The sequence below is a fragment of the Girardinichthys multiradiatus genome, chromosome 20, assembly GCF_021462225.1.
Source record: "Girardinichthys multiradiatus isolate DD_20200921_A chromosome 20, DD_fGirMul_XY1, whole genome shotgun sequence".
Taxonomy (NCBI): domain Eukaryota; kingdom Metazoa; phylum Chordata; class Actinopteri; order Cyprinodontiformes; family Goodeidae; genus Girardinichthys; species Girardinichthys multiradiatus.
Window position 1 is genome coordinate 37,993,777 of NC_061812.1, and position 27,481 is coordinate 38,021,257.

At 41.6% G+C, this 27,481-nt stretch overlaps 1 protein-coding gene across 1 annotated transcript in view; it reads left to right on the forward strand.

The window, feature by feature from the left end:
- The window catches only part of slc25a26 (solute carrier family 25 member 26), a 91,331-nt gene that overhangs the window by 41,569 nt on the left and 22,281 nt on the right, over positions 1-27,481 (forward strand). The window contains exon 6 of the mRNA XM_047348841.1: positions 27,272-27,316. Within this exon, the coding sequence (XP_047204797.1) occupies positions 27,272-27,316 (45 nt within the window). The remainder of the gene's footprint in view (positions 1-27,271; positions 27,317-27,481) is intronic.

Here is a 27,481-nt window from a genome sequence, read left to right on the forward strand (position 1 = left end):
ACCCAGTATGATTCTCTGGCTCATGCATCAGTGGCTGACTTTGTTACACATCTGGAGACAGATATAAAACCCTAATGTTGTGGGATTGCTGATTGCAACAGAGTGTTTTCCCTGAGTTAAATCATGAGTGATGGTTATTTGTGTCTGGAATTTCATAACATGCAACACTGAAATCTGTGAGGAGGTCCCTTATTTGTCATCATAATAATAAGCACTGTCATAAAGCTTTGACTGCCTCTTTTGAAACCATATGTTGAGACGAGCCTTTAGCAAGAAGGGTGGAAAAAATGAAAATGCAGGTTTCCAGAAAGCCCAGCCATTAAATAATTAGCAGTATGAAAGTTGAACAGTATCATTACAAGCTTTAATCTGTCACCATTTATCATATTTACTTTTGATGTTCATGTACACATAGGGAGAGTCGTAAAACACAATTGAGTGTTCCAACATTTTTTTTAATTGAAACAATTTTATTTACTTGTGACACTCAAAATTAAATAAATTTATTTATCTTGAAGGTGCATATAACTGTATTAACTATAGATGTCCTGAAGATCAAGGTTCAAATCCTAATCCTAACATATACTTAGTAAATGAGTCGGATTTTAACTAATTGTCACATCAGTGAGAGATTAAAGTAAAAGCCAGGAAGCCTGCACCTACTAAGTGTAGTTACAGTTTTGAAGAAAACACCAATTTTCCACAAAATATTAATACTTTCTTGCTACAATCTTTATTATGTGGCAATGCTATGTCGACGTTGATCTTAGCAAGTTAATCAATTGTCTTATCTGTTTTGGTATCAAAACAAGCTGTTTATTTTACTGACAGACATGCTAACTCTTACGGTTGTTGCAAACACGTTTGTAAAGAAAGAGCTTTACCTTATGTACGCTAATTGGCACCCTGGTAAAAATGTTTAAATTCATTTGTTATTGTAGTAGCATAGTTTCACACTGACATTTGATGCTCCATTAACACATTTCTAGGGAACCAATTAAATAACTGAAATATGCTAAGTTATGAAATATTTTTTTCCCAAGATCAGTGTGGCCTCGGTTATTGGAGCCAATACCAATTCATATAAAATAAAAGTAACAGAAGCATTTTTTTAAACTTTTTTGAAGTTACTCAGAGTGTCTAGGAACTTTTTATTAGTAATCCACGAAGCAAGCAGAAAGGCAGAGAAAGAAACCCAACCACAGCAAAGAGTGGCATCTTGGAATAAGTCTCCATAACAGCCATTTGTAACCATCAACATGTCACCAAGTTAATTGGTTGGCATGTCAGGAAAAAGCATTTTCTGTCTTCCCATAACAAACATAATCATGTGGAGTCTGATAAACTCTTCTGAGACCTTAACTGGAGCCATCTGCTTTAATTAGATGGGACTAAGATTGGGTTTTTGGTTAAACACACTCCAAACAGGACTTTGTGAAATTATCCTGCTGCAGTAAAAGATTAATATTTTAAGGCTTTTCACACATCTTTAACAGGGGTTCTAAAAGAGTGTGAAGGGCGTTGTAAAACCAGATGGTTTGGCTTGTCTGGTAGCCAACAATTTAGGTTGGGATGAAGGGTGAATGCTCCAACGCCCCAGGCGACCAGAGAGAATCCAGCACGCTCTCAGCCATTAAAGTAATTTAAACTAGGTCCATTTAGATTCTCATGCAAACTTTAAAACATTTAACATCTAAAGTTTTATTTTAAATAAGACATACGCTCACCGGCCACTTTATTAGGTACACCTTGCTAGTACCGGCTTGGTCCCCCATTTGCCTTCAGAACTGCCTTAATCCTTCGTGGCATAGATTCAACAAGGAACTGGAAACATTCCTCAGAGAGTTTAATACATGTATTTATAGGTGTCTTTCAAGGCACTCAAGGTCACCTTACATAACACAGACACAATTTAAATAAATAAATAAAATAAGTACAAAATGTGGTTAAATAAAACAGTGAAAAATTATAATCACAATGCATAAGCTAATTTCAACAGATACGTTTTGAGTTTAGATTTGAAGTGTAGCAATGAGTGTGTGTTGCGGAGATCAGGTGGAAGTGAGTTCCAGAGCTGGGGAGCAGACCGGCTGAATGCTCTGCTCCTCATAGTAACAAGACGGGCGGGGGGAACAGTGAGATGGGTTGAGGAGGAGGATCTGAGGGTACGGACAGGTACAATAATGTGAAGAAGATTTGAAAGATATAAAGAAGCGAGGTTGTGAATAGCTTTAAAGGTAAGGAGTAGTGTAGTTGATACGATATGAAATAGGAAGCCAATGAAGCTGTTGAAGAACAGGTGTGATGTGATGGATTGAAGGAGTCTGTGTAATGATACGAGCTGCTGAGTTTTGAACCAATTGTAGTTTATGAAGGGTTTTCTGTGGTAGACCAAAAAGAAGATAATTACAATAATCTATACGAGAAGTGACCAGACTGTGAACCAAGCCAGCAGTGGAATGAGGAGTGAGAAAAGGACGGAGACGCTGAATATTACGAAGATGGAAGTAGGCTGATCGAGTAATATTATTGACATGGAAAGTGAAGGAAAGGCTGCTATCAAGGATGACACTGAGACTCTTAACTTGAGGAGAAGGAAAGATGAACAAGTTATCAATTGAAATTGAAAAATTATGGTGGTTGTTTAGTATTGATTTAGTGCCAATTAGAAGACGTTCTGTTTTATTGCAATTTAATTTCAGAAAGTGTGGGTAAACCAGTGTTTTATTTCAATGAGACAATTAGTGAGGGACGAGGGTGGAAGTGTAGAATTAGGTTTAGTTGAAAGGTAAAGCTGGGTGTCATCCGCGTAACAGTGTAACTGAATATTATATTTACAAAAAATATAACCAAGGGGGAGAAGGTAAACGATAAACAACAAGGGCCCCAGGACAGAGCCCTGGGGAACACCTGAGGTAACTAAAACATAATGAGGTGTGAATGATTTTAACTGGACAAACTGAGTGCGCTCTGAAAGGTAAGAATGAAACCAATTGAGAAGTATATTTATAATGCCAAAAAAGGAGTCTGTCCAAAAGGATGTTATGAGAAATGGTATCAAACGCTGCAGTCAGATCAAGCAGAAGAAGTATGGATAATAAACCAGAATTAGCAGCAAGAAGGAGGTCATTAGTGATTTTAAGGAGTGGTCTTTCAGTACTGTGAAGCGGACGGAAACCAGATTGGAATTGTTCATACAAATTATTGCAAGACAGATGACTATGAAGTTGAGCAGAAACTATTTTTTCAAGACTTTTGGAAATGAATGGAAGATTTGAGATGGGGTGACAATTATTGAGATTATTGGAATCTAAGCCAGGTTTTTTTAGTATTGGGGTTACAGAATGTCAGGACTTGAGCAACGGAAGAAACAAAACAAAAAACAACCCACACAGGGTGGGTGGCGGGGGCCTCGGCAGGAGGACCAGAAACAAAAAACAATCCACACAGGATGGGTGGCGGGGTCCTCGGTAGGAGGGTCAGAAACAAAAACAGAGTTCAGGCGGGCGACCAGGAGGCCGTCCCAAGCAGGCACAGAGTTCAGGCGGGCGTCCAGGAGGTCGTTCCGAGCAGGCACAGAGTTCAGGTGTGGGCAGAGGCTGAGGCGTCGCCGAGACCCTCAGTGGCATGGGCAGAGGCTGAGGCATCGCCGAAACCCTCAGTGCCGTGGGCAGAGGCTGAGGCGTCGCCGAGACCCTCAGTGGCGTGGGCAGAGGCTGAGGCGTCGCCGAGACCCACAGTGGCGTGGGCAGAGGCTGAGGCGTCGCCGAGACCCTCAGTGACTTCAGCCGAGGCGCCCCTCTTACGACGTCCTCTGCGGGATGTGGAGGCGGTTGAGGCAGACGGTTTGTCAGGCTGTGGTGTGTTAGGCTGTGGAGGCTCTGGACCTGGCGTGGTCTGCTCTGCAGCAGGGCTCTGGAGACCTGACGTGGGCTGCTCTGCAGCAGCGCTCTGGAGACCTGACGTGGGCTGCTCTGCAGCAGCGCTCTGGACACCTGATGTGGGCTGCTCTGCAGTAGCGCTCTGGAGACCTGACGTGGGCTGCTCCGCAGTAGTGCTCTGGAGACCTAGCGTGGGCTGCTCCGCAGCAGTGTTCTGGAGACCTGGCGTGGGCTGCTCTGCAGTAGCAACGTTCTGGAGACATGACATGGACTGTGGCAGACGAAGATGCAGGCTTACTTGCCGCAGCCCTCGTGTCTTGCCGCAGCCCTCATGTCGGCTGGCGAGGAGGTGGTTTCCCTGCCAACCACAGGAAGGTGCTCCGCGCCGACGTTTCTTGCGGCGGGAGGAGGGCGAGGGCTTCACTGCCGGACCAGAGTGCGCTGCCAGGGGAGCAGGTGGAGAACGGCGCTGAACCGCCTCACGCTCCATCTCCTCCAGCAGCAGTGGAGAGGGCAGAACCTCCAGATCGGTCGGCAGATTCCTCATTGCTTCCTCCATCTGCTGCTGAACCCATTGATCCCTGGCGCTCTCCTGCCTACTGTCCGCGAGGTCCAAGTGTGCCGGAAACATTCTGTCAGGACTTGAGCAACGGAGGAACCCAGAATGCAGACTAGCAGGCAGCATGATGGTAAGTGGAAAAAAATATTTAATAACAAAAAACTCACTCACTAGGAGGCAGAAACCAAAACAATAAACAGACAGGCAAAACTGACATGGGCAGGCTGGCAAGACAGGCTCGGCGCGAACAGCAGGACATGAGCATGATCCAGAAAGCAAGACATAAGCATGATTTGAAAATGATTCCATGTGTATCTGAACAGGTGTGTATTTATGGAGCGTTAACAAGGTGGAGCAAGGAGACAGATTAGCTTGGAGCAGGTGAACCGAATAAAGATAATTGACAGACAGAACAAAACGTGGCTGGAGCAAAACAGACTCTTGAATACAAACTGACAGAAACTAGAACAACATGAAACTAAAGCATGACCAGATCCAAAAACCAAACTTGACAAAACATGAACAAGACTAAAACATGACCAGAAAAATAAACAGAAACATGATTCAAAACTTCAACTGTGAAATAACAAATAAAGAAAAAACCCGAAACCAAAAACCAAACAACCCCAAATCATAACACAGCAGCTGTTTTGAGGGCAGAAGGAACAACACCAATGGTAAGAGAAGAATGTATAATGTCTGTTATCAAAGGGGATAGAGAGGGAAAGGTAGCTTTAACAAGAATTGTTGGAAGAGGATCTAATTAGCAGGTTGAAGATTTTGATTTTTGAATTAATTTGGAGATGTCATTAATCGAGGGAAGAGTAAAGACTGAGAATAAATTAGTAGAGGCAGTTGAAACTGAAACTGATGACAGAACCACAGAGGGTAGCAGTTGTTGATGAATATTTGATATTTTTGAAGAGAAAAAAGATACCATAGTATTACAAAAATCAGAAGAATATAAATGCGGAGGAAGTTAATCTAGTGGTTTTGTAATATTTGCCAGCAGGGAGAAGAGGGCCATGGAATTACCCTCATTAGAACTGATTAGATTTTAATAATATATGGATTTAGCTGTAGAAATGGCATCTTTATAGTGAAGAATGTGGTTTGAATACATATCTTTGTGTAGAGTGAGACCAGTTTTCCTGTAGAGTTGACGACCTTTTGCTTTTAACTGTCTAAGGGTGGAAGTAAACCAAGGTGCTGTGTGAGTGAATGAAACAGATTTGGTTTTAAGTGGAGCAAGATTGTTTAGAAGGTACTGCAGGTATTTGTTGTAATGTGATAGCAGTTCATCTGTGGTAGAAGACCACTTGACTGTGGGAATACTATTGATAGAATATAAGTTATCTAAGTTCGTTCGTTCGTCGTCTTCCGCTTATCCAGGACCGGGTCGCGGGGGCAGCAGACTCAGCAGAGACGCCCAGACGTCCCTCTCTCCAGACACCTCTTCCAGTTCCTCCAGGGGGAGCCCAAGGCATTCCCAGGCCAGCCGAGAGACATAGTCCCTCCAGCTTGTCCTGGGCCGTCCCCTGGGCCTCCTCCCGGTGGGACGTGCCTGGAACACCTCCCGAGGAAGGCGTCCAGGAGGCATCCGGTATAGATGCCCGAGCCACCTCAACTGGCTCCTCTCGATGTGGAGGAGCAGCGGCTCTACTCCGAGCCCCTCCCGGATGGCCGAGCTCCTCACCCTATCTCTAAGGGAGTGCCCGGCCACCCTACGGAGGAAGCTCATTTCAGCCGCTTGTATCCGTGATCTCGTTCTTTCGGTCATGACCCAAAGTTCATGGCCATAGGTGAGGGTAGGAACGTAGACCGACCAGTAAATTGAGAGCTTTGCTTTTCGGCTCAGCTCTCTCTTCACCACAATGGACCGGCACAGCGCCCCCATTACTGTGGCAGCCGCACCGATCCGTCTGTCGATCTCCCGCTCCATTCTTCCCTCACGCGTGAACAAGACCCCGAGATACTTAAACTCCTCCACTTGAGGCAGGAACTCCCCTCCAACCTGAAGAGGAAAAGCTACCCTTTTCCGGTCGAGTACCATGGCCTCGGACTTGGAGGAGCTGATCCTCATCCCAGCCGCTTCACACTCGGCTGCGAACCGCCACAGCGCATGCTGTAGGTCTTGGCTAGAGGGGGCCAGCAGGACCACGTCATCCGCAAACAGAAGAGACGAAATCCACTGGTCCCCAAACCAGACCCCCTCCGGCCCTTGGCTGCGTCTAGAAATCCTGTCCATAAAAGTTATGAACAGGACCGGTGACAAAGGGCAGCCCTGCCGGAGTCCAACATGCACTGGGAACAGGTCCGACTTAGTGCCGGCAATGCGGACCAAACTCCTGCTCCGCTCGTACAGGGACCGGATGGCCCCTAATAAAGGGTCCCCGATTCCATACTCCTGGAGCACCCCCCACAGGGCATCACGAGGGACACAGTCGAATGCCTTCTCCAGGTCCACAAAACACATGTGAACCGGTTGGGCAAACTCCCACGAACCCTCGAGCACCCTGTAGAGGGTATAGAGCTGGTCCAGTGTTCCACGGCTGGGACGAAAACCACACTGCTCCTCCTGAAGCCGAGGTTCGACTATCGGTCGGACTCTCCTCTCCAATACCCTGGCGTAGGCCTTACCAGGGAGGCTGAGGAGTGTGATCCCCCTGTAGTTGGAACACACCCTCCGGTCCCCCTTCTTATAAAGGGGGACCACCACCCCAGTCTGCCAGTCCAGAGGCACTGTCCCCGACCGCCACGCAATGTTGAAGAGGCGTGTCAACCATGACAGCCCTACAACATCCAGAGACTTGAGGTACGCAGGGCGGATCTCATCCACCCCCGAAGCCTTGCCACCGCGGAGCTTTTTAACCACCTCGGTGACTTCAGCCTGGGTGATGAAAGAGTCCAACCCCGAGTCCCCAGCCTCTGTTTCCACCACGGAATGCGTGATGGCAGGATTGAGGAGATCCTCGAAGTACTCCTTCCACCGCCCGATAATGTCCTCAGTCGAGGTCAGCAGTCTCCCGCCCCCACTATAAACAGTGTTGGCAAAGCACTGCTTCCCCCTCCTGAGGCGCCGGACGGTTTGCCAGAATCGCTTCGAGGCCAACTGGTAGTCCTTCTCCATGGCCTCACCGAACTCTTCCCAGGCCCGGGTTTTTGCCTCTGCCACAGCCCGGGCCGCAGCACGCTTGGCCTCACGGTACCCGTCAGCCGCCTCAGGAGTCCCACAAGCCAACCACAGCCGATAGGACTCCTTCTTCAGCTTAACAGCATCCCTTACTGCCGGTGTCCACCACCGGGTTCTGGGATTGCCGCCACGACAGGCACCGCAGACCTTACGGCCGCAGCTATGGGCAGCAGCATCGACAATAGATGCGGAGAACATGGTCCACTCGGACTCTATGTCTCCAACATCCCCCGGGATCTGGTCGAAGCTCTCCCGGAGGTGGGAGTTGAATACATCCCTGGCCGAGGGCTCCGCCAGGCGTTCCCAGCAGACCCTCACTATGCGCTTGGGCCTGCCAAGTCTGTCTGGCTTTCTCCTCCTCCAGCGGATCCAACTCACCACCAGGTGATAATCAGTGGACAGCTCAGTCCCTCTCTTCACCCGAGTGTCCAAAACATGCGGCCGAAGGTCTGATGATACGACAACAAAGTCGATCATCGACCTCCTGCCTAGGGTGTCCTGGTGCCAAGTGCACTGATGGACACCCTTATGTTTGAAGATGGTGTTCGTTATGGACAATCCGTGACTAGCACAGAAGTCCAATAACAAAACACCACTCGGATTCAGATCGGGGAGGCCATTCCTCCCAATCACGCCTCTCCAGGTGTCACTGTCGTTCCCCACGTGGGCGTTGAAGTCCCCCAGCAGAATAATGGAGTCCCCGGGAGGGGCACTATCCAGCACCCCCGACAGGGACGCCAAGAAGGCCGGGTACTCTGCACTACCACTCGGCCCGTAGGCTGAAATGATAGTCAGAGACCTCTCCCCAACCCGAAGGCGCAGGGATACGACCCTCTCATCCACTGGGGTAAACCCCAACACGAGACGGCTGAGCTGGGGGGCAACAAGCAATCCCACACCAGCCCGCCGCCTCTCCCCGTGGGCCACTCCAGAGTAGAAGAGAGTCCAACCCCTCTCAAGGAGATGGGTTCCAGAGCCCACGCTGTGCGTGGAGGCGAGACCGACTATTTCTAGTCGATATCTCTCGACCTCCCGCACAAGCTCAGGCTCCTTCCCCCCCAGCGAGGTGACATTCCACGTCCCTAGAGCCAGCCTAAGCATCCGGGGATCGGGCCGCTGAGGTCTCCACCTTCGTCCGCCACCCAATCCTCTTTGCACCGGTCCCTCACGGTTCCCTCTGCAGGTGGTGGGCCCACTGGGGGAGTTATCTAAGTTAATGTTCTTAATTTTACGAAAGGTTATATTACGTGGAGGGTTAGAATTAGAAATTTTAACTCCAAATGATAAAAACATATGATCTGAAAATGGGAAAGAGTAAGCTGTACAGCCAACAGCTTTAAGACCAGAATAGCAGATTAAATCCAAAATATGACCTTTAATATGTGTGGGGAAATAAGTATACTGCTGTAGTCCAAAACTGTCCAAGCAGGATATAAGTCTTTGGTAAAAGGATTATTGTCTTTATCCACATGAATGTTAAAATCCCCAGGAGTATGGTGATACCATGAAAAGTTGCATCACAAAACCTGTAAACTCAGAAATAAAGTCTTTGTTGTACTTCGGGGGACGGTACAAGGCAGCAATAATAGTGGGAGTTGATCCAGAAAGCTGACATACAGTTGCTTCAAACGAGTGACAGACAAGAACAGTTACAGGCGCTACCCTCCACTTCTCACGGTAGATTATCGCAAGACCTCCCCCTCGGCCAGAATCACGAGGTAGAGTGATGTAAACAAACCCCGGAGGAGTAGCATCGAGTGCAGCAAAATCATTTGGCTGTTGCCAGGTTTCAGTGAGGCACAGAAAATCTAACTTAAGGTCAGAGATAATTTCCTGCACAAGTAACTCGTTACACAAACAACTCGTAAGTGAGTGGATATTGAAGAGGCCAAAGTTGATGGTTTTGTTGTAACTGACAGCCGCATTAGCTGACCGAGCCAGGTGGGCCAACACGCTGTGATCAATACGGCGACTAGTTATCCTCGGAAGACGACGCACAGTAGACCAGGTAGAAGTAATGGAGTTCAGTCCGTCACAGCAGAAGATCCGGCGAGAGCCTCTGTGAATGTATTTCCGACGGGGCAGCTAGATATCTTGGTTCAGGAACAGAGCTGATGGTGGTGGCCCCATCAAGATGAAACCGGAGCTTATGAAGCTCAGCGGCAGAGTACTGGTGTAATGCTGTCGTTGGATGATAGACCAGGAACAGGATAATCCAGACAAGTAATAGCCACACATAGCAGGTCCGAATAATAATCGAAGGCATGTCAGCAGATAGGCTGATGGTCTTCGTTCAGGCAGGGCAGAGCAGAAAAGCCTAAAATAAAATAAGGCCGGGGAGCAGCGGTTGCAAAACACGCCAGCGTTCACTCTCAAACCGGAAACATAGTTTCCAGAGTTTGGTCGATATTGACATGATAGCATCACACAGATGCTGCAGATTTGTCGGCTGCACATCTATGATGCGAATCTCCCGTTCCACAACATCCCAAAGGTGCTCTATTGGATTGAAATCTGGTGACTTTGGAGGCCATTTGAGTACAGTGAACTCATTGTCATGTTCAAGAAACCAGTCTGAGATGATTCGTGCTTTATGACATAGCACGTTATCCTGCTAGAAGTAACCATCAGAAGATGGGTACACTGTGGTCATAAAGGGATGGACATGGTGAGCAACAATACTTAGGTAGGCTGTGGCATTGACACAATGCTCATTTGGTACTAAGGGGCCCAAAGTGTGCCAAGAAAATATCCCCCACAGCATTAAACCACCACCACCAGCCTGAACCGTTGATACAAGGCAGGATGGATCCATGCTTTCATGTTGTTGACGCCAAATTCTGACCCTACCGTCCGAATGTCGCAGCAGAAATCGAGACTCATCAGACCAGGCAACGTTTTTCCAATCTTCTTTTGTCCAATTTTGGTGAGCCTGTGTGAATTGTAGCCTCAGTTTCCTTTTCTTAGCTGACATGAGTGGCACACGGTGTGGTCTTCTGCTGCTGTAGCCCATCTGCCTCAAGGTTCGACGTGTTGTGCGTTCAGAGATGCTCTTCTGCATGCCTTGGTTGTCACAAGTAGTTATTTGAGTTACTGTTGCCTTTCTACCAGCTCGATCCAGTCTGGCCATTCTCCTCTGGCCTCTGGAATCAACAAGACATTTGCTCACTGGAGATTTTCCCTTTTTCGGACCATTCTCTGTAAACCCTAGGGATGGTAGTGCGTGAAAATCCCAGTAGATCAACTGTTTCTGAAATACTCAGACCACCTCGTCTGGCACCAACAACCATGCCACTTTCAAAGTTACTCAAATCACCTTTCTTTCCCATTATGATGCTCGGTTTGAACTGCAGCAGATCATCTTGACCATATCTACATGTCTAATTGCATTGAGTTGCTGCCATGTGATCGGCTGATTAGAAATTTGCGTTAACGAGCAGCTGGACAGGTGTACCTAATAAAGTGACCGGTGAGTGTATACTTAGAATGAATTAAACAATTTTTTTAGAATTATAAACTGAATCATTATGATTAAATAAATTAAAATAACCTTAATTATTTCAGAGCAGTTCTTCCTTTTTATACTGCGGTTAAATGAAAAAAAAAAATGCTTTTCTACATAGTGTCAGCAATAACATTCCAGTTAACAGCAAATCCAGTATACAGTAGTGTAGCATTTTGACTTCAAAGTGAGGGCGTTTCTTGGAAAGGAAGCTGCAGCAACATCATCTTATTTCCAATGGACTGTCCATTGATGCATCTGTCTACTTGTCTCTTAATATCCATCTCCTTTATCATTACTCTCCTTCAAAATTGCCATCAGTATGCAAAGTCTGCAGTGTAACCTATTAAAAGTCATTTGTCAAATTGCAGCCAACTGGCTGGACGACAATCAGGCTCAGTGTGAATATATTTTGACATGTGTTTTTCCTCCCCTTAGTTGAATGCCTAAGGACCTGTGACAGCCCGGGGCCTCTCTGAATACTAATAAAGTTAGCTGTGCTACAGTTGGCAGGGACACACACACATACACACACAGAAATGGGAACTCTGTCAGCAGAAATGACACCGCGAATGTCATCTCCATATTTGTATAATACCATACCTGACAGTCATAGCAAGTGGTTCTGTCACCCTTGATCATTTTTAATATGCGTCAGCTTGAAAACATATAATACTGCCCTTCTTGCATACATTCGTACGCTTGCATGGAAATCTTTTAAAGCGTGCCCAATTATTCACCCAAAAACAAACAGGATGCACATGCAGGACAGCAGTTTCATGCAGGAGTATATGTGTGTGTCCCAGCTGTGCAATGCTGTGTCTGAAGGATGCAGATGTTTGTGTGGCAGATGCTGCTCGGTCCCTTAAGGTTCAGAAAAGGACAAAACCTGGTATGACTTAAAAACATGTATTCCAAGTCTATTATGTTGCCAAGTTGAAAGGTTATCAAATATTATTAAATTATTTCTTAGTGGTGGGATGCGATTAAAAAAATATCTAATTATTTAGAGGCTTTGTAATTAATTAATTACAATTTCAATTCCAATAAATTTTACTTAATGACTGAATCAAAAAATAGACAAAACATTTGGATTATAATGATGTGCAGCAATTTCTACCTCAATTTAGAAGAATGTTGTGGTTCTCAACCACATAGATCCAGATGCAGTTAAATTCAAAATGTCTTAAGCCAGAAACCGTGCACGTCATACACCTCTAAATTATGCAATGATAATGAGCAAAAGTTAAATATTTGTCTATTTTGCAGAACAGGGTGTTCAACCTGTCTCTGGTTCACTCTTCACAGTCACTTAATTTTAGTGGAAATGTGATTTTTAAATCGTCTACATTTGATGCATTTGTCTTAACGCTTCAACTCCCAGTCTGAATGCTGAAAATGTGATCAAAAGGCAGCAAAGTAACGACAGAAATAAAATTGCATTAACTTGCACTTGGACATCTGATATTTGCTCATTTAAACACTTATTTGTATAGCATGTGGGTTTATGTTCCATAGTGCGATTAAACTTGTTGTTTTTTTCCGTTATTATTTTTTGGAATTAAATATAAAAAATTAACGCTCAAGTCTGAGCCCCAAAAATGATCTTTAGAGATGCACTGATCAGAATTTTGTGGCCAATTTTTGATCTCTGATTTTTGTAAAGCATTGACCTGTAAATACAAGCTTTAGCCGGTTCTTGCCTTTAAGGATCTATAATAGGAAAATAAAATAATTATGTTACTTTTTAGACACAGAGTTGTCCTTGTGAAACTTTATTTCACTATCATTTTAAAACAAAGGCAGTGTGATGATGGAGTTTTAAATCATCTTACATCAGCAGTTAGTGCATCTAACATTACTAAAGCAGAATCTGTGTGTATTCCCCAGATTTCCAAAATTTTTCCAACATTTCTTAATCCAACATGTTCCACAGCATAAACACAGTATCCTCGCTGTAATCCTTCTAGCCTTCCTGTTATCTGCTAAAATATTACTCTCTTGCCCCCTTCACAGCCATATGAAGAGAAAACATGTATTAACAAGTCATTGAAAACATGTTCCTTTTAAAGGGCTTCTTACATCCCTGCACCTGCTTGGATGCCATTTTAAACATGTAATTAATACTGAAAATAGCAAACTTAGAGTTTTCTACACCCTGTATCAGTGTCCACGCCGAACACAGATAATAAAAAGATCGATCTTTGAGTTTCTGAGTAGCAGGTCCTCATTCAGAAAACAAACTTTAAATCAATTGGTTCTGGTCAACAAACTGTTTTTTCTGCACATCTCTGTTTATGTTAGGAGCTGCCATGCTTGAGAGAAAAAAGTTTGGAAGTTAATAGGTTTGAGGCCAGTTATTGAGAGTTATAAATCTTACCATTTTCCCATGTTGCTGTTAGTCTTGGAATCATAAGGAGTCGGTGCTTATGTTTTTTTCCCATTTATTTTAAGTGTACAAAAGATTTGTTTATGGCACAGTATGTATTGATTTTAACTGAATTATAATTAGGTTCATTTGTTGTATACAAAATGCAAATTGATCATAATATGACATTTATTGAAAAAAAATGTCTTAAACTGAAATGTTTATTTTGAATGTATGTATAGTTCCTTTTATTGTTGTGAAACCGTTCAACAAAAATCAAGTGAGACAGAATTGAAACTGAAAGGAGAGTTTTTTTTTTTTTTTTTTTATAGTTTCTAATTTAGATGATATTTCTCCCAAAAGTTGTTGTTGCATTTTTGTCTGAAATTGAGAGATGTCAGGAAATTACAAAAGTCTGTTGGAATAATCCAGTCGGAATCAAGACCATCCACAGCAAGATGTTCCACTGAAAACCAAACCGATCAACATAGCTACATCTAAAGTCCCGCTAGTAATCAGAAAAAAATTGGGTATAATTAAAGTTTTGCTGTTACTGCCTCATCTGTTTTGTAGCTTTAGAGACATATACTGAGTCATGGTGTGCCAAGCTTTTCTAAAGCCCAGTGATAGGTCATGTTAGCAGACCTCAGCAATGTGTTAAATGTCGTGGGTATGTTTTTCTTCTCCCTGGTTATGTTTATGATTCATCTGTTGCTCATGGGACCATCCGGGTGCACTGATTGGCTCATGCTAGAGCAGAGTTTTGGCAGTCGGGCGTAAACCTCAGTCTTTTCAGGGGACATAAACATCTCTGGCTGTTTGTCCTCATGGGAAACATTTTCTCATGCTAAATGATCAGTGAAATAATTACAGCATGCATTCAATTAAAGGGAAGTATGGCATTGAACAACGCTGCATAATGCTGCTGAACTAAACATATTTATTAAGTAAAGTATTGCTGTCATTTGTGTTCCTTTCATCTTATCATTAAAATACTGAGTTTATTTCCACTATTCAAACAAACGCGCAGATAAACACATGCACAGTGACTTAGTTTGGCTTTATGGAGCTACATATGAAGAGATAGCTGAGGCATTATATGAGGCAGGGGGAGACAGTCAGCCATTAGGAACTCAGCCTTGTGGAGTTTATTCTACCTGGCTACCCTCATGGAACGACCCTGGCAGTCTTCATGACTGTGTTCGTTTGTGCAGGCCTGCTTAGCTGGGGACTTCATGTGCTTTCCATGTGGCTGAACATCTGTAACTGGATAATATAAAAACTGTGCAGCTTGCAAACCATTTGGTTATAGTGTCCTCTGTAGACTTTAGGTCCTGCACCTGAATGCATTTACAACTCTGAGTCTTTAATTAGTATGAAAAGAGACGAACCTTTTATTTCAGTTTTAGACATTGATATTAAGTATATCTTTCATAATCCTTACACATTATGTGTAAGGGGGGTGGGGTCACACTTAAACAAGATCACCATTGCCACATTCAATGACACCTCCAATAATTCCTATAAAATAAATGTAACTGAATTATTTTAGCTATTTACACTTTTTTAAGTTGACCAGGTTGTCTGAGAACTTTTGATGAGTAATACCCTGGGGTAAAAAGATGGCATGACACAGAGGCCTATTTCTCTCAGTCACTCTTCAAAATGGGACAGATGGTTGGATAGATGACATTAACCTTGAGCTTTCCTACGAACTCGAGAGTAAAAAAGAGGTATAATTATTTGGAAAAGCACCTCATGTTCAATGTTAAATATCATACTAAAGCCCTGGGTAACTCATTAGAGTTCATGTTATCAATAACTCTTTCAAACTACAACATGCAAAAAATATATATACAATATCTAGTGGCTTCTTCAGGTACACTGAAATTAGGTCATCACTGAGTCTTTCAGAAGGATATTGCACATAGAAATGGTTCAGCAGATGTAAAACCTTCTCTTAAGGGCATATCAGACTGGACACTGGACTTAAATCCAGTGAAAACCCTGTGGGGTGAGCTGAAGAGACTAAAGAGAACCAGGGAACTATTTAGTGCATTTGTGCAGAGAGGAAAGTTTAAAGAATAATTTTTTTGTACCCTTCAACTCTCTGTTGGCAAAAGGTGAAAAATAAAGTATTGACAGCAAGGATATCATTAGTTATGCTTTGCAGGATTTCATGTAAAAAAAAAAAAAAAGCAATATCTTAAAGTTGGATTTATCCCCACTGAATAAATCTACTCAAACTACAGATTTGTGCAGCTTAAAATTTTAGAGTAACAATATGCTGCTGCAATAAAGTTTTAATTTATTTTCAGGCTTTTCACTCAATTGGAGACTCCTATATTCACCCTGCAGATATACCTTTTGCAATAACCAGGACATTTCTACTTGACCAATCTGTGCTGTTCGATACACTTACCAGCCACTTTATTGGGAACACTTTGCTACTGATGAATTGGACCATCTTGCTTTCAGAACTGCCTCAGTTCTTCATGGCAGAGATTCAACAGGATATTAGGGACCTAAGATTTCAGTCCATGTTTACATGATAGAATCTCACATTTGTCACCTCAACATCCACAATGTGAAAATCCCATTCCACCACATCCCAAAGGTACTCAATTTGATTTAGATCTGGTGACTGTGGAGGCCACTGGTGTACAGTGAACTCATGATCATGTTGAAGACACCAGTTTAAGATGATTTGAGCTTTGGGAAATGGTGCATTATCCAGCTGGAAGTAGCTTTCAGAGAATGGGAACACTGACAAAGGCCAGACCTTTGTCAGCAGCAGCACTCAGGTCGGTTGTTGCATTTAATGGATGCTCAGCTGGTACTAATGGGCATAAAGTATGCCAATAAAATTTCCCCAACACGATTAATCAATGTATTCATGTTGCTTACCCCAAATTCTGACCCCATGAACCTTTTCTTGCATTAGCAAACCATGAGGGCATTCAGGGTATTCAGAGAACACCCCAACTGGTCCCAGAAACAAAAATACTATAATAATTGTTAAATAAATACCATAAATAAAATAAAAAATAAGAATTTTATGAAACAATTTGTTTAAAATAAATGCAAATGATCAGAGAAACACTTCATAATATGATATAAAATAAGCTACATTTTGAGTTTTCAGCTCAAGATATGTACATTACAGTGATTTTGTATTAGGAAAGAAATAAGCCAGTCAGAAATTCTTGTTTGCAGTGACTAGGCAGAGTCTGTCTATTTTGGGGGTATTCAGATTCCTCCTGAATTTATAAATTGATATGTAATTTGTTGGTGTTTTCTTCACCAGTCTGAGGTATTCTCACTGGCCTAAAGAGGTTTATCATAGGAGTCAGAGCTGCCACTGTTTGTAAAGCCTCTTTTCCACTTGTACCAACTCAGCGGTTCACTACGGGTCGACTTGCTTTTTAGGAATTTCTATTAGTAATTAAAAACGCAACATCAGAAGAGTGTCGGTCACTGATTGGGTAGGGAGCAGCGTGACTAGTCACAGCATATTTCAGTAACTAATATCTTCAACTGTTACATCGTTTATGCTGGACTTATTATGTATATGAGCACAAATATAGCTAGCTAGCTTCTGGTAGCATTAGCTTACTCTCACATGTCCTCTAGTTCGTATCCTTCCCTTTTTGATTCTCCATGGTTTCCCTCTCTCTCTCTCTTGTACTTATCCACAGTGCTTCGGGTTTCGCTGTCCAGAGCCTTCCCTGGCTCTCTTCTTTTATTCAGTCTGACAACAGCCATAAATGGAGCAGCAGTCTAGGCTGTTGTGTCTTTTGTCACTACAAATCACATCACTTTGGATCATGGGGCCACCTTGCTTTTGATGATCCCGCCCCCATTAAGATGGTACTCAATTGTCATGGAAAGTGAATCAAACCATGTTAAAATGACCAGACCCGAATAGAGGTACTACTGGAAAAAGAGGATAGGTGTTTTCTGAGCACTAAAGGCTCTTTATCATCAGTATGTGCTCAGCTAAACTCAACTCGGCATCACTCTGTTGTACACGGATTGGGTAGTTTTCCATTACAATTCAGCATCACTTTAATGTGAAAGGTAACATGATGTGATTTGTATGCAACAGAAACACCATGAAACAATGGAGGACATTTTCTCGTTTCGGCTCTCTCCTTTTAGCTCCCTCTGTATTTTCTCATCAGCCATTAAAACACAAAAATGTCTGGCTATGGTTGTGGGACCATGGTGTTGCTTTCAGTGTTTCCATTGTTCCTAAAGCTCGGAATATGCTCAGTTGCTGTTGCAAGTTTTTAAAACTGGCGGGTTTGATTCTTGTAATGGAGTCACTCTCATGACTTAACCAGGAATGCCAATCCCCCCAGCCAATCAGTGACCGGCAGTCTTCTGACGGCAGTTTCAGCTCAACTTAGATTGCTTGGAGTGGATACTAAAAAATGAGCTGGTAAAAAGTACCAGTATCTAATAAAAAAAAATAAAAAAAAACGAGTCAAGTCTTCGCGAGTCGAGCTGAGTAGGTACTTGTGGAAAAGGGGCTTAAGAAGGCAAGCAGGAAGAAAATGACTCACTGTTGATTATTAGCAGATTATTATTATTTTCCCCTTTTCGAACATCAGTAGGCTGGCTGGGTGGTTGTGCTGTCCGTTTACCACAGGCCTGTAATGAACTAAGTAATGTTATTGTATATTGGAGAAGGCCCATCTGTGGGAGGCATGAGTCAATACTGCATTTTTCCAACCTGTTATGGCCCAATTTTGGCGAACCTGTGCAGATCTTTGCCTCTGTTTGCCTTTTTTAAAGGAGTGGAATGGCACTCTGTGACCTCTTCTGCTGCTGTAGCTTATCTGCTTCAAGGTTTGATGTGTTGTGCATTCAGAAATGGTATTCCACATATCTTGGTTGAAATGAGTGGTTACCTGAGCTATTGATGCCTTATCATTTTGAACAAGTCTGGTCATTTTCTTTCATTCTGTTAGATCAACAATTTCTAAAATGTCCAGACCAGTCAGTCTGGCACCAAAAATGATTTCACATTCACAGTTGTTGTGTGATTGGTTGGGCCGCTTCTTGTGGTAACAAGCAACTGAACATGTGTACCCAATAAAGTGACATTGTATGCAAACTTTGAGGTTCTGAATAAACAAATTTGTTGGATTTCTAATGGCTAAGGACTAACCAAGGAAACCAGCAGAGTTTTCAGATGTTTTAGGATGAGATTTGTCCAGTGTCGGGCTTGCTCACTAAAAACAAGAAAAAAGTTCTCTGTGGATGGCAAAACATCCTGGAGTTGAAACCTGAAGCTTCTAAAGGGATCGAAGAGCTAAGCCAACATGCTGCCAATACAGCATCAACCCCAGCAGCCCGTGAAAAGATCAGTTGAGCTAAAGTCCATGGGAAGAGCTGCCAACGAAAATCCAGCTTTATGTTACCACCAACATCTTTATGGTATAACTTGGGATTTTATGTGTGTAATATCTCTGCCTGTGACCTAATGAATGTTTGTCATTAGTAAGTGGTAATATAATTCTGTCTATTTTAGAATCAAAACAACATTTTTCAGACTTCATTATGTTGCAGCATATTGTCTGGTCCTCGTTTCTTTCAACCCCGAAATGTATTACTTCTCTCATCCCCTTCTATCATTGCACCCACATCAGGTTACAGAGCTGGTCGCTCCAATCATGTCGATGCAAGATGACAGCGAGGCATTTTAGCAGTACAAAAGAAAAACACAACAGTGAATTCTTCTCATGCCGACCTTTTGTGCTTTGGTTTTTGAAACTTAAATCAGCACAAACTGAAGAATTGCCCCTGATTCAGCTGTTTTTCACACAGTTAGGTTCAGACATGTTAAAGTGTGTGTGTGTGTGTGTGTGTGTGTGTGTGTGTGTTCCTGTCTTGGCATCACAGTGAGAACCATTTTCCCGATTTCACCATCAAATTGAGGACCGTTTGTACCAAAGTGAGGACATTTTGCTGGTCCTCACGACCTATTTTGCTAACGGTTAGGTTTAGGACTAAGGTGGGAATTGACTTTAGGTTAGGGTTAGGGTTAGGCATGCACTGGTAATGGTTAGGTTTAGGGTTATTGTCAGGGTTAGGGCATAGAAAGGGTTGAAAATGACTGGAAGTCAATGGGAGTCAACACATGGTCCTCACTACATTTAGCAAAACAAGAGTGTGTGTGTGTGTGTGTTCCGGTCTTGGCATCACAGTGAGAACCATTTTCCCGATTTCACCATCAAATTGAGGACCGTTTGTACCAAAGTGAGGACATTTTGCTGGTCCTCACGACCTATTTTGCTAACGGTTAGGTTTAGGACTAAGGTGTGAATTGACTTTAGGTTAAGGTTAGGGTTAGGCATGCACTGGTAATGGTTAGGTTTAGGGTTATTGTCAGGGTTAGGGCATAGAAAGGGTTGAAAATAAATGAAAATCAATGGAAGTCAATGGGAGTGTTGACACACATGGTCCTCACTACATATAGCAAAACAAGAGTGTGTGTGTGTGTGTGTGTGTGTGTGTGTGTGTTAGCAGTTTTATTAGACCACAGGAGATTTTTAAAAGGGTCTTCTCTATTGGGTAATGCCTGCAAACACACACACCAACACACACACACACTCCATGCACAGCATGCCAGGAGTGTCAAAGCAAGTCGTAAATCTCTTGTAGATCATTCTTTCCAGATCTTCAGTAGAACCATCTGTCTTTCTCTTTCTTACTCTTTGCACTCATTGCAAACTGTGCAGCCTGTATTTCAAGCAAATTATAGATCCACTGATCATATTGGACTTTTTAAGTTCTTATGTTTTCTTATTCATCTGACTTAAACTGTTGTATTGATGAAATGTATTAATTAAAGTCAGCAAGAGAAGCAGCAGTGGGTACCTTTTGAACCCAAGTAAAACTATCCGATATGGGTTTGTGTAAAAGAAGTCTCCCAACTCTGCCTCTATTTTCCCTACTCCTTTCTTTCTCGCTCACTTTCTCTTTTCACAGCCTGGAATAGAACTCATTGGTGGGGTAATAAAACACAGGTGCACTTTATAACACTTTCACGGGGCTGGATGCCAGACGCAAAGTACGTCAAATAAAGTTTTTAGATAATCTCCGTGGACTCTGAGAATCTGCTTCTGTCTGCTTAGACAGACCAGATGGGCAAACGTTTCTGAGTCCACGCAACTCTGTGCAGTCAGCCGATAAACAAATGTATTCAATTTCAGATTTCTGTGTTAATGCTTTGCCATGCAAGTTACAATAGACAGCACAAATTGGCCAATAGCATCATGAGTAAAACATACATGGTAAAAGCAAAAAGAGTTTACTTCTACTACCTCTTATACCATTCTTTATTAACATTGTGCATTAATATATAGACTCTCCTCTTCCTGCTTGGTGGACTTCAATATATTAGATGGTGATGCAAAGTACAGATGGTCAATAACAAAAAAAACATACTGCAAGACTTTTGAAAGGTCAAGGAACATGCTGCTCAGTCTGACTGAGCTTTATGTGCCTTACAAAGTAGACAAAACAACATTAGGCAAGGTCTCCATGTATGCAAATAATTAGCCATTGAAATCTAAAGTTGCATGATTTCAGAAAAATAAGCATTTGCAACACTGTTGTGGAAAATAACAATCATATTAGTTACAGCTAACCCTCATTTTTCCTGACACTTTTCTTTCTTTACCATTGTCCCCACCACCCTGGGTTTTATCAGCTCAGCCTCCAAAGTTACAAGGAGTGAAGGCATTAAGGTTAGCTAGAGTCCATCTAGTTGGTATCATATATTATACATATGCTGAGTGTTAATCTCTGACATTTGAAATATAATTTGTGACCAAATATTGCATCCAAGTGGAACTTTGCGATTGTAATATTACATACAGAGATATTGTGAGGATTATGATTCAATATTTGTGCAGTTCTATTTAATTCATTGTCATTGTTAATTTCCTATAAAATGTATACATAACTGTATGTAATAGTTTATGAGCCTCTTAAAAAGGCCTTGAATATTTTAGGTTGGTAACTTCCAAATCCATTTTTATTGGAATCTCACAATAAATTTAATGAAAATTACATTTTTTTTAATTAATGTAGTTCAATAATTGAAGGTCTTATATATTTGTTTCAAACACAGAGAAGAGTGGTGACTTGACAGATAATAACACTTTTTTCAACCTAGGTAATTCACAAAAGGTCATTGCTAAAGAAGTTAGCCATTCATAGAGTGCTGTATGCAAGCAGATTCAAAGAAAGTTGAGTTGAAGGAAAACTTGTGTTGGAAAAATGTGTACAAGCAAGAGGGATAACCTTAGCCTTGAGAAGTCTCTTAAGCAAAGCTCATTCATGAGTTTGAGGGAGATTCACCTGGCATGGACACCAGCAAGGGTCAGAAGCCCCTATGAGATCGTCCTTTTGTTCCATGATCTGAGTAAGTTTTTATGTAGCTTCACGATCAACTGAAAGGTCCCAAAACGGAATGGGGGTTTGAAGTCAACCCGACAATATTACATTCTTGATCGACGTTAGGAGGCAGTCATAAACCAGTCACCACTATGAACTTAGCGGACAATACACATTGGGAGCGCATTTTTGGCTTGTGAGAAATTACACCTTTAACACAGGCAGTTCGAATGACACAGGAGTGCATTTAAACTGAACAGATCGCTATTTCTGTAACAGTACGCGTATTCATACCAGAAATATGAGGTACGGCCCTGATGGTTCTGTACACACATGCACAGATCAAATACAGTGTTGTTTTATACCTGAACACATGCAGAATGGTTATGAGGGGAACTACAGGGGTTGGACAATAAAACTGAAACACCTGGTTTTAGACCACAATAATTTATTAGTATGGTGTAGGAGCCTCCTTTTGCGGCCAATCCAGCGTCAATTCGTCTTGGGAATGACATATACAAGTCTTGCACAGTGGTCAGAGGGATTTTAAGCCATTCTTCTTGCAGGATAGTGGCCAGGTCACTACGTGATACTGGTGGAGGAAAACGTTTCCTGACTCGCTCCTCCAAAACACCCCAAAGTGGCTCAATAATATTTGGATCTGGTGACTGTGCAGGCCATGGGAGATGTTCAACTTCACTTTCATGTTCATCAAACCAATCTTTCACCAGTCTTGCTGTGTGTATTGGTGCATTGTCATCCTGATACACGGCACCACCTTCAGGATACAATGTTTAAACCATTGGATGCACATGGTCCTCAAGAATGGTTCGGTAGTCCTTGGCAGTGATGCTCCCATCTAGCACAAGTATTGGGCCAAGGGAATGCCATGATATGGCAGCCCAAACCATCACTGATCCACCCCCATGCTTCACTCTGGGCATGCAACAGTCTGGGTGGTGCTCTTCTTTGGGGCTTCTCCACACCATACCTCTCCCGGATGTGGGGAAAACAATAAAGGTGGACTCATCATAGGACAATACATGTTTCACATTGTCCACAGCCCAAGATTTGCGCTCCTTGCACCATTGAAACCGACGTTTGGCATTGGCATGAGTGACCAAAGGTTTGGCTATAGCAGCCCGGCCGTGTATATTGACCCTGTGGAGCTCCCGACGGACAGTTCTGGTGGAAACAGGAGAGTTGAGGTGCACATTTAATTCTGCTGTGATTTGGGCAGCCGTGGTTTTATGTTTTTTGGATACAATCCGGGTTAGCACCCGAACATCCCTTTCAGATAGCTTCCTCTTGTGTCCACAGTTAATCCTGTTGGATGTGGTTCGTCCTTCTTGGTGGTATGCTAACATTACCCTGGATACCGTGGCTCTTGATACATTACAAAGACTTGCTGTCTTGGTCACAGATGCGCCAGCAATACGTGCACCAACAATTTGTCCTCTTTTGAACTTCAGTATGTGCCCCATAATGTTGTGTGCATTTCAATATTTTGAGTAAAACTGTGCTCTTACCCTGCTAATTGAACCTTCACACTCTGCTCTTACTGGTGCAATGTGCAATCAATGAAGACTGGCTACCAGGCTGGTCCAATTTAGCCATGAAACCTCCCACACTAAAATGACAGGTGTTTCAGTTTCATTGTCCAACCTCTGTATGTGCGCAATGCAACGTTCTGTAGAACTTGGTGACACCAAATCAAAACAGAGAAGACTCCCTACTATCACTGAGCTCTGGTGTTTGGGAACATTAAGGTTTTTCATCCAGCTACAATGGAGAAAGAATGGTCCACCGGACCAAAACTTTGTCAGGGTCCACATTTTTCATCAGCAGGAAGGGAATGTAGCTTGTTTTCACTTAACTGAATTACTCACCTGAAACAACGTCAAGCCAAATGTAAACATCACTGGTACTGGACTAAAATCAGCTGATGTCCAAATGGCTACCTGTAGCATCCAATCAGCCCAAACTCTCTACATGGTATTAGAGGCAAGTAGGATGAATTGCCAATGAATTGCTTACACTAATTTATTCATTGAAAAACATCCAATCAAATCTCCAGGCAGTTCTATGCTTTCCACTTGTTATGTTTTCAAACCTAAAAAAAATCAAATTTCTTTCAGAAATTGAAAAACATTATTTGTTTACTGCTGACCAAAGTTGAAAAACATCACATATTTGTATTTATTTATTTTTCCAGATTAAAGCATCCCGAAAATGTATTGAACCATGACTTTAAAACCTGAATATGTACTGAACTGGGATTTTTGTGTGCCATTTCACCCCTACCATGGCCCTACCGTGGCATAGCCTACTAAAGAAAACAAAAAGAAGTTCCTTACTACACCAAAATTTATATTTCAAACAACTTAAACAACAAAATATTAGCCTATCATTTTGTCATTTTCATATCTTCACTTAAATTAGATTTCTCACCAGAATAGCCAATCTTGCTCCACCGGAGTGCGTTTCCCGGGGTTACAGTGGTTATACGGGATTGTGAAACGAGTGTGACGCAGTACCAAGTAAAGACAGCAGCAGAACGTGCTCTGGTTCACACTGAGTGGAGACATATCCTTCAGCATCTGTCTGATGTGAGAAATATGTTGATCAGCAGAATCTGATCTCATGCTATTAAAGATACGTGGGCAGAGTCACATTCAGATCCCATCTATACCCATCCGTATTGACACAGTAATTCACGTGAAAGGAACCCAACCAACTATCAAAATCATATAGCTACTGTAGAGTACATGGACATAATTTTCACACATTTGTGTATTTTTATTGCTCTTTTGTGATATTAATTTCAAATCATTTTAATTTTCTATTAAACAAATTTGTGGGTTTTTATTGCCTTTATACCATAATCACCAAAATTAATACAAATAAATGCTTGAAAAAAATAATAATAATAATAAAAAATATATATATATATATATATATATATGTATATTAGAATAACAAAGTAATTTATTTCAGTAGTTTAATGAAAGATCATATATGATTTGTCAAGTTGCATCTGAGCTAGATACTATTTTATAGCTTAAAGTCTGAACATTAAATCCATGTTTTTTAGTGTAAATTATATTCATACACTGACTTGAAGATGTTTTGATTTATAGAAAATATGAAAAAATAAAGTTGGTGTTTAAATGTTATGATGAACAAGTCGGAAATCATCGAAATCATCTTTTTCAACATTTGCACTCACTGGTAAATTATAATACATTTTGTTTTATAAAAACATTTTTATATTACACTGTTGACAAAGATTAGGGAGCATAAGTGATAATGTAGTTGAAACTAAGTGTTTTTGTATAGAGATTACGCTTGAAGTAAGTGTGTTGTAAACTCATTTGGTGGCGTAAGGACAGTTCATGTATTGTGTTTTTGTCTGGCTGACTCACAGTTGGATCCATCCAGCAGTATAGGAACATGGAGGAGTCTGCGCATGAATGATCCTCTCTTTACTCTGATCAAAGCTCACTGACACAACTCCGTGTTGCTGTATTTATTTCTCTTTGTGAATTTGTTTTTGTTTCCTCTTCTCCTTCCTGCCCTGCTCCGCTATTCTCGCTGCGCAGAATGACAGTGTATACAAGTCTGTGTGAATTAGTGTTTTTGTGGGGTTTTTTCCACGTGCCTGTTTATAATAGCCTTGCCCATTCCAGTGCATGTGTTTGAATCACTCCACGTGTATGCATAGTTTGAGTTTGTGTCATTTGCTTCTTTGGCTTTACACTGCTCTAGTTTTTCTCTGCTGTGTAATTTCCTGCATGAGCCGACTTTGTGAATCCAACAGCGTTACACCCCTCTCAGCCAGGACTCTCAGATTTTCTGCCTGTTGTCTCCATCTATATCCACATATACATTTCTTAGATTTTTTTTTTTTTTTAACATAGAAAAACCTCAATAGTTTGGCGTGCATACATGTTAAGCCCCCATTATTCTATCCCTTAAAAAATGCAGTACTACTTTAGAAGTCAAGTTGCATGTACATTAAAGGTCTTCTTCTAGCTTTTCTTTTCACCACAAAACAAATATAAATAAAGAGGAACAAATCAAATGAACACATATATACATTTTTGACGAGTTTGGAAAAATGAAGGACATCAAAAACAGATTTTGCATCACATCTTGAGCTGCATTTTTAGCTGGATGGTGAAAACACTGCTCCTCACCTTATATGGAAAAAAGCTCTGCTGTGGTCTGAACTGGCTAGCTAGCAGCTATGTTATCATGTGAGTTAGTTTACAATTGCTTCAGTCAGCTCTACTGTAAAAAACAACAAGGGATAATAATCACTCTCAGCCCATTACTTTTACATTTGTAGTTGTAAAGGGGAGAGTTTAGGAGCATACTTCAAACACCACCGCTGCTCAATAAAACTCAACTGTGTTTGTTCACATTTGCATGCCTTGGTTGAAAGGATTAATTAAATTAATGAATTAAATTAGAGATTAGAATTATTTATTGTCATACCACAGTGCATTTTAGTACAAAATTGTGTACAAAGTTTACAGCTTAAAATATTGACAAACATAAATATACCACAGAAAGGGAATTTTTTTGCAAAACACCAGTTGTGCAACAATATGTTTATTTGGCTATTAGCAACTATTAATAAGTATAATTAATCATTATTAACAAAATCATTAACAAAGTTTGAATGTGTAATTTTAGCCAAGCAGCCTTCAGTTTGGGATTGTCCTGAATACCAGTCCAATTTGACTTTATTATAGAACAATCGATGAAAGGGGGAATTTGAGCACTGGTGTTCGAACCAGCTGCCCTGCACACATATATAGAATGAACAACTTTCCTAAATGTTAGAATTTATTAACAAAATTAATGAAACTTTAAGTTCAAATACTTAAATTAACAAACTCTTTAACTTGGCAAATAACATTAATTAAGCTTCTAAGTAAAAATTAACAAATAAGGAAAACTGTTAAACAATAAAAGATGAACAAAACAAAAATAAACCATAACCAATAAACCGATGCAGTGATATCACTGCATCGGTTTATTGGATAAACCTTGGTTTATCCTCAAGACAAACCAAGTCTTGAGGATTTGGAATGAGGTCATCCAGTTCAGAATGCAAATCAGATAGAAAAAATAGAATATTATTTCAATAAAATAATATTTAAAAAATATTATTTGTCAAATTATAAATCAGTAATTATTGAGGCATCGAGTGACAGGAAAAAGAAAATAGTGGCAAGAAAAGACAAAAGGCAGAAATAAGATGTTAAGTATTAAACTTGAAACTCTAGCACACAAGGAAATTCTTAAGACACAATTGATTTATTAAAACTCTGATTTGTTTTTTCAGATCCCGTTCTCATTGGTGCAGTTTCCACTTTGGGAATATTTAAAGGTAGGTATGATTCTCTTTCTCATAAAAACAGTTATTTTATTCCTTCTGTGTTTTTATTGTATGGCCTTTTTATCTTAGTAGCCTAATTTCCAGCAGTAATATTGAGTGATAAATCCATAGTAAAGTTATAGCTTGGAGCTTAACCTGCTGACACTTTTACAGCAG